This window comes from Phallusia mammillata, chromosome 6, assembly GCF_965637545.1.
Source record: "Phallusia mammillata chromosome 6, kaPhaMamm4.hap1.1, whole genome shotgun sequence".
Lineage (NCBI taxonomy): Eukaryota > Metazoa > Chordata > Ascidiacea > Phlebobranchia > Ascidiidae > Phallusia > Phallusia mammillata.
Window position 1 is genome coordinate 19,234,588 of NC_137257.1, and position 13,431 is coordinate 19,248,018.

Below are 13,431 nucleotides of genomic sequence, written 5' to 3' on the forward strand. Positions count from 1 at the left end.
TTGGCTTATTTGTGAAAATGGTTATAGGTTGTAGACGTTAGTTCAGTAAAATTTGGTACAACATGTATGTGTGTATTGTTATATTCCAGACAGTGTCATTGGTTACATACAAAGGTACTCACGGGATATGACGTTAACACACAAAACAAACAGGTTCTGATTGCAATGTTATGATGACATAAAATACATACAGTAACCATGTAAATACAAAACAATTACGTTTGAAGAAAGGTGTTCAAAGCCTCATATATATATAACGCTAAGCATTTGAAAATTGGACCACACAAGATTGTGCATTTTACCTATCCAAATGAAAAAGTGATACTTGCCTTGAAATAAAAAAAATGTCAGAGCAACAGCAGGATACCAAAGTTGGAGGATTAAGTGAGCTAAAAAGTGCGAATGCGCAAATTCAACTACTTGCAGATGTGGTAAGAATACACATTTGTTTGTTTGTAACTAAATTTGGCGATTGCCTGGACAATCTAAAATGATTCCATGCAAATCAATTTTTTTTTCTTTCTGAAGGTAAGAAATGAAGTTGCTGTCAAGCTACCTGAACACTTTGTTATCTTCCGTGCTTTTACTTACAAAACACAGGTTGTAGCAGGGATCATGTACTATATCAAGGTAAATTATTTACTCGTAGATAAAGATGTTTAACATAGTTTTTTTTATTAGAAATTAATCAAACCATTCACTGCTACTTATTTAAAAGTCAGAAGTTCAGTTGCTTATCTTTGCGAGCATATCGATCTCCTATTTTATGTTATCATATTTTTTTAAATTTGGGGATCCTTATGTGAACTAATCCATCAACATTTTTTTCTTTCATTTTGAGGACGTTTTTAAACAATGAGCTAAAATTAACATGTCAATGAGACGAGAATTTAAACGCCAGTGGCTTGATTTTGCAGGTTCAAATCGACAGGGAAGGCTACGTGGTGATCAAAGTCTACGAGAAGCTGAACAACACTGGCCTCGAACTTATGGGTGTACAACCAAACCATACAGAAAACGATGAAATCACATATTTTGAGTAGAAGCAACACACCCACTAAACAAATTAATGTGTAACCAGGAAATATGTATAAAATTAGTCGGCGCCCTTGTACTTTTTTATGTTAATAACTTGATAGATAAATAAATGAGTCGAAATGAAAAGTGTATTTTGTTTGATGCCATTTCCAAGCATTTTATCCTTGCGAAACAAACCTGAAAACCCTACTCGACAGGAGACTGTTCGCTAATTGTACAAAGGCTCAGAACCCCGTAATAAGAATTACACGAAAAGTCAAAACTCTCACACAGTGGTTTAGCTTATGTGCGCGAGACTTAATCAGTAAACATCGGTTAATCCGGACACGATCAGGCCCCATTATTTTCCGGATTAGGTGAAGATCAGGATTACCCGATACCGTTTTTTACACTGACGTTATGTAGACAGTTGTTGATCGGTTTAAATCACCTTAATTGGTATCAGTAACTGCCCAATAATGATACAAATAAATAAGACAAATTTATTGATCCTTCGAAAGTCTAATGTAATTGCCTTGGCTTATTTGTGAAAATGGTTATAGGTTGTAGAAGTTAGTTTAGTAAAATTGGGTACAGTATTTATATGTGTATTGTTATATTCCATCAGACAGTGTCATTGGCTGCTACATACAAAGGTACTCCCGGGATATGACGTTAACACACAAAACAAACAGGTTCTGATTGCAATGTTATGATGACATAAAATATAATAGATTGGAATGTTCTACATTAGCCGCGTACATGTTACACAATTTCTGTGGAAAATTAGCATTCTTTTAAGGTGTTATCTTCAAACTAGACTGCAACCTATTTACGTCTCATTTGCACGCACCAGTCTATTTTTTGCACCAGCAGTCACTTATTAGGTATTCATCAATTACATTTAAAAACGTCGCAAAGTTACACATTTTCGGCTAACACCGTGCTTTACATAACCACGGTGTATCTTAGCTGCCATCACATCACAGCAGTGGTTCTAAAACTTTTAAACATACGGCGCATTAACAAACTATATTTTCATTTCGCGGCACACTTTACAGCCCAACGACACGTAAGTAGTTAAAAAAATGTTGATTTGCAACTTTTTTGTGTTGGATATAACCATGCTTTTTTAGAAATCACAAAAATGTCATGCACGATCGCATCTAATCATCAAGTTCCAAAACACCAGAGAATGTTTCCACATTTGAAATTTCGAATGTTTCACAGGACACTTGGTTCGTTGTTATAACTAATATTATCATTTTCCGTTCTGGCCTTTGCTTCATCGACCTTCCCGTCAGTTTTCAAACTACGCACATTTTCGACGCTACTGGTCGAAGGGTGGCAGCTTCAACAGATAAGACCTGATACGATTAAAACGTTGTTTAACCGTTAGCACGAGACCTGGCATCGTTGCATCTTACACGGTAAAGTAATCGTTAGTTGGTTTGTCTCTGGCTAGATTTTCTATTGTGTTCAGGACTGTCAAAGCTTACTTTTATTGTTGATTGCAGCTAAAATGAAATGTTACATAAGAAAGTTAGAAACAACATCAGTAACACTGAGTATAGATCTTTAGGCTGGAAATCGACGTCTTTGTTGCTTGTTTGGATTTATTTGGAATTGAAACATAGCAACATTTAATATCCGCCGGGTCGCGCTAGCGTTTGATGCAAGAAAATACGAAGCAGCTATTCGGAACTTAGCCGAATGGTCCGGCGCGCCTGAACCATACACAGACATAAAAAAAACGATCGGGATTCGTCCCCGAGGCTGTCTTGGGTTCGAAGCTCATGAGAAAAAATCCGGAGACGAACGGCAGGAGCTGGGTCTGAGACGCCTGACCTATAAAGAGACATATCTTTCATCAGTCCATTTCTCCAAAAACGCCTTGTTCAAGACCAATTGTCTATTGTGTTGTATACCTGGACATAACGAGTTTTTTTTTTGAAGCCTAGAAACTCTATTGGTTTGGATTGTTTGTAAAATTTTGTGAAAATATCCTATTTGTTCACAAATGGATACACGTTGTAAACGTTAGATCAATAATACGTGTTACCACATATATGTGTGTAATGTTATGTTCCAGACAGTGTCATTGGCTACATACAAAGTCATTTCCGGGATATGACGTAACACACAAAACAAGGAGGTGATAATTGCAATGTTGTGATAACACAAAAGATCAACAGCAACCGCATATAACGTAAAGCATCTGCTAAATCAGTATTTCTCAATATTATACTGATCGCATACCACCTGACAACTTTTTTCCATCGCTGCGTACCACCTAAACCAGTGGTTCCTAACCTTTTGTAGTGACGGACCCCTTTTGTGAATTTACCCCCAACTAAATTTTCCGCAAGTCTTTTGATGTTTCTCGTTTCTTGCATTATACGTTCCCAGGCAAACTTTTTCCGTGTGTTATCCCAATATCATGTATGATTTTACTTGTTTTAAACTCGGGTTATGTTAGGATATCACGTGTTGGCTTTTTCGCCGATATTTCAAACAAAAATCAAGGATATATCCTTGGAATATAGCTAACAAGCCATGTATCTTCCGATATCTGGACTTTTAACGAATACTTAACATGAATTAGGCTTGAAGTTTCCTTGAACAACTTGAACTATTGGTCAACAAAGTTGACATATCCGTGCCGAAGAAAGTGTGCAATTTTTACCAATTATTTTAGGATTTCGTTGAAACCTTCTAGCGCGAAATTGTTACAATCGTGGTAAAGTTTTGGTTTCCGGGCAATGTTTGTTACTGTTTCCGTGTGTGTTTTTGAATCAGCTCTTTGATTAATTTTAACCAAGAAACTTCTGCTAGACATTTAGTAAGCGTAGCCTATTTCCAATCATTATACGCATAGGCTACTGTTTGCAAATAATAATCATTATTTGAAGCTTGCTACTGTACTCATTTTGATAGTTTGTAAATCGCCACAAGACGGTTTGGATTGGTGGCTGAAAAACTATTGCTTATCTGAGCAACAGCTCAAGAGAAAAGCTATCACGCGTAGCGAATCGAATTATTTAGATAAAACTCATTTTAACTCTCTTGGGAATTCACGCCCGGCACGCGTCTTTTTTCTTTGTTCAAAATTTTTGAAAACGGCGGGAATTGCCAACGCGGGATCGGAGAGTTTGCTTAACGGTATCGCAGGTTCGCAGCTTTTAATGTGGTCGTATTACTACGGAATACTAAACAAGTTGTAAGTAATATATGGTATTACAACGAGAATTGTTTGTTCCGTTTGCCTTTTTTTCAAGTTCATCCGGGACTGCGTGCGACCATGTGCTCGCAGACGCCACGCTGTGTCTTGTGGTTGTGAGCTGATGTTGGCATCAAGGTTGGTAGCAAAATGATAATGCTAACGAAAATTGTAAATTGTTTGTAAAGTTTGGATTGGTTTGGTTAGGAAAACAGCAGATTTATGCTGTTGTGGCTATGGTGTTGAGAGAATGTATTGTGATTAATACATTAAAATTAATCTGTGTTTTTATTAGATTTAAATTGCAGCATTAAATTGTCTTGTCATTTGATCTAATGCCTCGTAGTAAAAGTCTAAGAACAGATTACAAACCATATGACCATTTATCAAGAAAACAGAAATGGATCAGGAAAAAAAGGATGAATAAACAAAGACCTGCTGCAGTTGGTGGCATAAATATTTTAAATGCTTCTTCCAGTGACACTGATCACACTGCAGACCTGCAGGAAATTGAAGAACAAGAAAGTGATTCAAGTATGTTATCAAGTAAACATGTGGAACAAATAAATGTCTATAACCAGACTTCTAAAAAGCTTACATAGCATTCATGATGAGCTTCCAAAATCATATAAAGGCCTCTTTCCCAAACCAAACATTTCTTATGAGCCCATGGAGGATGGACTGTATGTACATTTTCCAAATTGGATTAATTCACTTACAAAAATGTTGTCACATTTTTACAAGGATGTTGAAGGCAATATATCATTTTGTCTTTTAATTAACATTGATGGATTACCCTTATTTAATCATTCCCCTGACTTCAAACTATATCCAATTCTGTTGACAATTTATAAAGCAAAAATGCGGCCAATATGTGCTGGGATTTATTCCACTGAGAAATCAAGCAATAGAGAAATGCCCCCAGTTCAGTTGTTTCTCAAACATTTCTTGAGTGATGTTAAAAAAATTAAAGAAAACAACATCATTAATGGAAAAAGAATATTCTCATTACTTGGCAATGGCATTTATGTGTGTGATGCTCCAGCATGGTCTTCATTGAAAAGTATTAAGAGCCATTCTGGGTATAGTTGTTGTGAAAGATGTGTAGTTCATGGACAATATGACTCTGCATCGGGCCATGTATGTTTGCTTGAAACAAACTGTCCGCTAAGAACTGATAATGCCTTTGTAGCACAACAAGACAAATCTCACCTTAAAGGAGAGTCACACCTTGCGAAGTACAAGGTTAAAATGGTTACTGGATTTGTGCTGGACTATATGCACCTGTGTTGCCTTGGGGTCATGAAGCGGCTCCTTTCAAGGTGGAAAGGAATTCGAAGGTAAAATTTTACATGCAAAAAAAGCCAAAAATGCTGAAAAAATGCTTTTGTTTAGGCAGCATCAAGGAAAATTGTCATCCCAAGGAATGGCCTTACTAAACCAAAAATTGCTTTAGGTAAAAGCCTGGGTTCCAGTAGAATTTAACAGGAAATTAAGACCATTGTCAGAATTGGCATATTGGAAGGCTGCTGAATTTCGGTTGTTTATGCTATATGTTGGTATGGTTACTCTAAAAAATGAAAAAATTCTTCCAAAAAGGTATTTTAAACACTTTTTAAAGTATGTCATTGCCTTGCGCTTTTTAATTAGTCCATGCACTCAAAATGAAGATGTTACCCATTGTTGTGAATTGTTGAAACAATTTGTGAAAGATTCCATTACTTTGTATGGCAAGGGTTTTGTATCTTATAATGTGCACAGTCTCATACATCTACCAGATGATTATCTAAACTATGGGTCATTGGAGAAAATTAATTGTTTTCCTTTTGAAAGTTATTTAGGTATCTTAAAAAATTGCTTGCAGTCTGGATATCGACCCTTGCAGCAAATTGGACGCCTTGTGTTTCACCAAAATGAAAATATTGTCGCAACAACGCATTCTCTGCACAGTGGCAAGGCAAAGGGAACTGCATACAAATGTACACTCCCAGAAATTACCTTGCATGTTACAGAAGGCTTGTCTGTAACTTATTACAAAATGGCTACATTGTTAAATTCTTGTGTCATTAACACAAAATTCAAAGCAGATTGTATCATTAAATATGGGACCACCAGTGTTGCTAAAGTTTGCACTATTGCATGTCAAAGTGGATCAGTTTGTTTCATTGTGCAAAATTTTCTTCATGTCAGACCACTATTTAAATACCCTGTTTCATCTGTGTCTGTTGGAGTTTACAGGCTGGGGCCATTAGATAAAAAAATTTGTGTGGTTAATTTGAATAGTAATGTTGTGAAATGTGTTATGCTGCCTTACAAGGCGGAGTTTGTTGCTATTGAACTTATTCACTCAAGTTGAAAATTTTGTTTTTAGAAATTTAGCAAAAATGAAAGAATTTGTATTTGTAAAGTTTTCATCTGGCCAATCTGATTTGGTACATCAAAGTTGGATGGTTTCTGACACTAAATGCAAATGGCCTGCAGGTTGCAATATTCAACAGCAAGCAAGGGACAAAGTCGCTCCAGGGGAGAATTGGAAAGCATACAAATGTGAGGTGCTGTGTCAATCCAGTAAGTTCCAAGCACCTATGTTGCAATATAGTAAAGATAAACAAGTGTGAATGACAACAACTAACATTTTTCAGATTCATTTGATCGCTGTATTAAAAAGGCAATGCGGAAAATGGGTATAAAACATCGGATACATCTGATGCAACAGCAGAAGATGAACCAACATTTGTAACACCTGCAAGTCCACAAACTTTATCACCTTTTAGGCGACCCCGTGATATTATATCTTCGCCAGGAAAAAAAGCACAAAAACGGTACAGGAAATTTGTGTTTATCTGTCTAACATTATCTGCCTAAAGTGTTTTTTTAGAAAACTGCCCCCCTCTTTGCCAGTAGGCACTGAATACACAGAAATCTGGCACTGTGTTAAGGGCTTACAAGCAGATGTGAGAAGGTCTCTTACCCAAATAGCTGGCCTTCGCACTGACCTCTCTTTTACTAGAGATGTGCTAGTGCAAAAAATTGGAGAGATGAACAACTTACAAAGTCTATCTAATTGTCATTCTAGCATGGTTGAACCTGCTGCTAATGATGAAGAACTAAATGAAACCATTGAAAGTATTGAGGTTTGTAGATTTACTTACAACAATTTTCTGCAAAATATTTAAAAACAGTTTTTTTGTAGGACCAACAAGCCATAGCATTGAGGGTGGAAAGAAAAGGATTGCGCAGCACAATTCGAGAGTTTCTGCGCCTCTTTATGAAAAAGGAGTTGGTGGTCACTTATTCATGGTCTGGTCTTGGCTACAAACGCCAACACAACAAAAAGGCATTTAAAGACAGCAAGTTGTACAACCTTCTAATCGGTATGTTGCAATGCTTGTTTTCACCATTTGAACATATCTGTTTGGTTTTTAAACCATCTACTTTTGGTGTGGGTCTCCTTCTAGAGCACATTGTTTTAAACTTCCAAAAGCGGGCTTCCAAAATGTAAAAATTCAAACAGCAATATTTGACAAAGTCGCCAAGAACCTGCCTATTTAGATGCTTGGAACAATTCAAAGCATTTAAAAGATAGTTGGGTTTACCCACCCAAATGCATTGAAAATCAAAACGTAAATACACAGTGTGTTTCTCATTGGTTGTTGAAATTTCGGCCGCAAGACCAAAAACTGTTTGAACGCTGACTGTTGTGCCCCACACGCAAAACGATGCGACACGAAGGGAGTAATAGGCAAGGTTATGACCTAAGAGGCGCAGCGCTCAGCGGTTGGTATCCTCGCACTGCCACATAAACTGGCGGTGATTCAATCATGTCCGGATCTTTTACTGCCTCAGTGAGCTATATGGCCATGCTGTTTGCATAAACGCCAGCCTTTTATGAATCTATTGAGCAATTTTTGTGTTACTGGCTCAGCTAAGTACATAAAATATGATGAATAAAATAAAGAACACCACGCCAGACTTCAAAATGTGGTGATACTTTGTATATATGCAGATGTCCTTCAGCTGACGGACTACAAAAATGAAAAGGTCACCACAATCAACGGCGAGATAATTGTGGTTTTATCTCAAACGAACGACTGGGAGGGTGGAAGGCGGGCCGGCCGAATCCACAACAGGGCTTACGGCAAGAATTTGCACAATGTGCGCCAAAATGTGCAGGTCGAAATGTGCGCACATTTTTCGAAAATGTGCAGGTGCCAAAATGTGCAGGTTAAAATGTGCGCACATTTTTCGAAAATGTGCAGGTCAAAATGTGCAGGTGCCAAAATGTGCAGGTCAAAATGTGCAGGTGCCAAAATGTGCAGGTCAAAATGTGCAGGTCAAAATGTGCAGGTGCCAAAATGTGCAGGTCAAAATGTGTAGGTTAAAATGTGCAGGTCAAAATGTGCAGGTCAAAATGTGCAGGTCAAAATGTGCAGGTGCCAAAATTTCTCCCTTTCATACTAAAAAAGTCTTTCTGTCCCTTTCACACAAACAATTTTTTGTCCCAATTACATAATTATTATATATCTTTCCCTGCATTTTTATTTTAAATAGTGTTCTGTGCAAATCAATTAACTTATATAGGTATGTTATTTTTCTTGTTAAATGCAGTGGATTAAGTTTTTTAACTGAACAGAATATGACCCTTCAGGGCAAAAATAACTGAAAATACAATGTGGTTTCAAACAAATGCAGTGGTAAATAACTGATGCCTATATAAATGGTGAGAACTTATACTTTTGCATTGCACATCCATCATTTTTTTCATGACATCTCAGTATTATCCTTTTCTAAACCCGTTTTGTTACCATTGTACATATCTTTTACCAAAAATATAATACAGAATGCCCACAGCGGTCTCAAAAAAATATTTTCCCTATCCTAATATTCTTTCTGGCTGTTTCAGTCTCTTTATCTCTCTAATTGTTCACGCCAGATTTAGTTTGTTTATTTATTTGCAATCCCACATGAAACATACACCTTTTTCGTTCATAATGGCAATCATCTAGTTTCTGTATATTAGTCAGGAAACAATTACAAATTTTGCAAAAGCATCTAATGATATTTTGGTGTATTATGATATTCCTACAGTAGGTCTTTTTAGCCATCTGGTCCACACAATAGCAAGTCAGAAGCAATAACATGAATGTTTTAGCAAACTTAAAATTAGGGCATCACATCAAGTATTTGTGTGGGTTTCAAAACTAACCTAATTAAATACCCATATACCAAGTTATGTCATGTAAATGAGCCTCAAACAAATAAAAAATGTCAAACATTAAGTTGGGCAACTGTGTGGTTGTCCTTTTCTTTTTGAATGTTGTCATTTGAGTTTCTTCCAAAGACACATATATAGTCCTTTTGTCAATTGTGCAGTATAACCCAAAGGATGGAAAACTTTCTAATAATTCATTTGTTTCATTGAATAAAAATCACTGGACAGCTGGGTCTTTGACTTGGTTTTGAGTTTAATAACAGTATACTCATATGGTAGTCCAGCAACTTCTAGAATTTCACATATGTCTTTTTTGGAAACTCTGTGAGGATCAGTGTAACTTTTGCAATGCAGTAAAAATCTAGCTTGTTGGCTGGCCGTAAACATCCTGTCAGGCATTTACGCACTTTGTAAAAGTTGCAGTAACTCATAAAAGGATAAGCGAGACCTCCAGACTTTGGCTCCACTAAAGAAATCAGCTGGCCCTGTGGTCGCATGGTTGACAACATGCTGACAATTTTGATAACTTCCGTAAACTAGTTTTTTGCCTTGAAAAAACATATCCTCATAAATACTCTGTTGTGTCTAACTCTTTGTTACTTATCATAGCAATTTGACTTGTGTTTTCTGCACCAGTTTCCTTGGTGGTTATGATGTCTAGCAATTGTTTTGGTGCCTTGAATTTTTCTTCAAATAAACTTAATTTTTGATTCACAAAATTTACCCTTTGTTGACAGTTTAAAATGAGTAACTTTGGAAAAAAACATGATCTTTGTTCAAGCTTGACCTTTCGTCTGTCCAGAGTTCCTGGTCGAGGCCAAAGTCGTTGAACATCAGTTCAAAGATACAGCCAGTTAGGAAAGTTCTATTTTTACCAGACTTTAAATCAATTAGTAATAAACTTTATGCACCCTTTAATATGTTAGGTAAAATCACTTCAAAGCGTTTAAAGAAGTACTAAAAAGATAAAACGTACATTAAATACTCTCCAACAGCACAATCACAACCACGTAGTAACATTATACAGGGTAGATGCATAAATCTGACCATACAAGCCCAGCTTTGTCATTTGCTTGCTCTTAAAGCACCAAACTCAATGCAAGCATCCGACAAGCGTGTAGTGTTAATCAAGCGTGACGGAAACAATAGCTGGACTGTCATATGAGTATACTATTGTATAATTGTAAAATCTATAGAAGCTGGGCAGGCTACAAGCTAACAGGCCTTAAATTAAAAACAATAAAGTCAAACCGATTGAGGTGACGATCGTGTACATATCTAGTCTGAAAAACAGTGTTTCCTATTTCCTGAATGCTAGATAATTTCACGCTTTGCCATATCTAACAAACACAACATGCATTTTTACAAGTTTCTCTTAAATCCGATTTTAATTTATAGGTCATAACTTATAACTAATATTTTTGGCACAATTTATGACCACAACAATAGTTTGACGTTAAATATCAATACTTCATTTGAGCGACTGCACATTTTGGCACCTGCACATTATGACTTGCACATTTCGGCACCTGCACATTTTGACCTGCACATTTTGGCACCTGCACATTTTGACCTGCACATTTTGGCACCTGCACATTTTCAAAAAATGTGCGCACATTTTGACCTGCACATTTTGGCACCTGCACATTTTCAAAAAATGTGCGCACATTTTGACCTGCACATTTTGGCACCTGCACATTTTCGAAAAATGTGCGCACATTTCGACCTGCACATTTTCGAGCACATTGTGCAAAAAACGCTCGCATGCCCGTCTCCGAATCCAGGCCCATTTGTCATCAAGTGGTTCTTCAACCGAAGCTTGGGCGGATTCGGACACAGAACAATGAATCGTCGTTAAGTTCGTTTTCAATAAAATAAAAATACGATAAGATGCCTACTTTATGTTTTGGGGGATTAGTTCGGAGAAGATTCAAACATGGATATTTAGGATGATTTATCTATGACTTATCCCAATTTTTGTGTGGATTACCAGAGATTCTGACGCGACGTTCAAGCATGATTCATCATAGAAAATCATACTTGAAATTATGCTTGAAAGTGTTACCTTTCGTGTCATAACACAATGATAAATCTCGGAAGTTCGCACCCCATCCAAGTCCGAACCAAATAAGTTCGATGATATTACATGTATCAAACGGGGAAAATTTTCCACCTGGGTTATTACGCTTTTGAAGCGTTTTAAATTCGACTCCACAGTCCTCTAATTACAATGAAGTCTGTACCGTAGCGTTCAACACAACGAATTGATAAAGTAATTGTTCTTGGCTCAATTAAGGTGTGATAAACAGTTTGCACTTTTATGCTGGATTGTAAAAGAGGTTGAGAAACCTAAAAATATTTTCTGTTGATGATACTAGTAATGATAATGATACTTAACCTCCATGGATCCCCTGAAACCATCTCACGGACCCCTTGGGGGTTGGGAACCACTGACCTAAACCCTGATTAAATGGATGGAGCAAGAAATAGGCGTATTTTCTCAACCTTGCTAGCATATTTATCAATTTTAGAAGAAGGTCCACCCCACGAGTTTCGCCAAACCCAGGACTGGTCAATTGGGGTGCAATTTTAAATCGGACTTAAATAAGGAATCACAGAAAACTACTCGCGTACCACCTGAAAAGTTCCGTCGTACCACTAGTGGTACGCGTACCACAGTTTGGGAACCACTGTGCTAAATGGACCACAAGTAAGATTGTGTCGTTTACTAACCAAACAAACAAAGTAATCAGTAAACATCGGTTAATCCGGAAACGATCAGGCCCCATTATTTTCCGGATTAGGTGAAGATCAGGATTACCCGATGCCGTTTTTTACACTGACGTTATGTAGACAGTTGTTGATCGGTTTAAATCACCTTAATTGGTATCAGTAACTGCCCAATAATGATACAAATAAATAAGACAAATTTATTGATCCTTCGAAAGTCTAATGTAATTGCCTTGGCTTATTTGTGAAAATGGTTACAGGTTGTAGAAGTTAGTTTAGTAAAATTGGGTACAGTATTTATATGTGTATTGTTATATTCCAGACAGTGTCATTGGCTGCTACATACAAAGGTACTCCCGGGATATGACGTTAACACACAAAACAAACAGGTTCTGATTGCAATGTTATGATGGCATAAAATATAATAGATTGGAATGTTCTACATTAGCCGTGTACATGTTACACAATTTCTGTGGAAAATTAGCATTCTTTTAAGGTGTTATCTTCAAACTAGACTGCAACCTATTTACTTCTCACTTGCACGCACCAGTCCATTTTTTTGCACCAGCAGTCACTTATTAGGTACTGATCATTTAAAAACATTTAAAAACGTCGCAAAGTTAAACATTTTCGGCTAACACCGTGCTTTACATAACCACGGTGTATCTTAGTTACCATCACATCACAGCAGTGGTTCTAAAACTTTTAAACATACGGCGCATTAACAAACTATATTTTCATTTCGCGGCACACTTTACAGCCCAACGACACGTAAGTAGTTAAAAAATGTTGATTTGCAACTTTTTTGTGTTGGATATAACAATGCTTTTTCAGAAAATCACAAAAATGTCATGCACGATCGCATCTAATCATCAAGTTCCAAAACACCAGAGAACGTTTCCACATTTGAAATTTCGAATGTTTCACAGGACACTTGGTTCGTTGTTATAACTAATATTATCATTTTCCGTTCTGGCCTTTGCTTCATCGACCTTTCCGTCAGTTTTCAAACTACGCACATTTTCGACGCTACTGGTCGAAGGGTGGCATAAATTGTTTGCAGCTTCAACAGATAAGACCTGATACGATTAAAATGTTGTTTAAGCGTTAGCACGTGCAGAGACCTGGCATCGTTGTATCTTACACGGTAAAGTGATCGTTAGTTGGTTTGTCTCTGGCTAGATTTGCTATTGTGTTCAGGACTGTCAAAGCTTACTTTTATTGTTGATTGCAGCTAAAATGAAATGTTACA

The 13,431-nt window shown here is 36.9% G+C and overlaps 2 protein-coding genes and 1 pseudogene across 3 annotated transcripts; all 3 read left to right on the top strand.

The window, feature by feature from the left end:
* On the top strand, window positions 1–1,129 carry LOC145233419 (cystatin-A-like). Its single transcript, XM_080098140.1, has 3 exons — window positions 1–431; window positions 529–630; window positions 918–1,129. Exons 1-3 carry the CDS (start codon window positions 345–347, stop codon window positions 1,041–1,043), a joined length of 315 nt encoding a protein of 104 aa, XP_079954266.1. The 5' UTR covers window positions 1–344; the 3' UTR covers window positions 1,044–1,129.
* A 2,335-nt stretch (window positions 1,130–3,464) lies between these two features.
* LOC145233264 (uncharacterized) lies at window positions 3,465–6,611 on the top strand (annotated as a pseudogene). The gene is made up of 4 exons (XR_013861054.1): window positions 3,465–4,375; window positions 4,629–4,771; window positions 5,430–5,577; window positions 5,633–6,611. The product of XR_013861054.1 is annotated as an uncharacterized LOC145233264 (transcript).
* A 293-nt stretch (window positions 6,612–6,904) lies between these two features.
* LOC145233265 (uncharacterized) lies at window positions 6,905–11,338 on the top strand. The gene is made up of 4 exons (XM_080097961.1): window positions 6,905–7,059; window positions 7,116–7,371; window positions 7,431–7,611; window positions 8,244–11,338. Exons 2-4 carry the CDS (start codon window positions 7,276–7,278, stop codon window positions 8,612–8,614), a joined length of 648 nt encoding a protein of 215 aa, XP_079954087.1. The 5' UTR covers window positions 6,905–7,059; window positions 7,116–7,275; the 3' UTR covers window positions 8,615–11,338.
* Window positions 11,339–13,431: the final 2,093 nt, after the last annotated feature.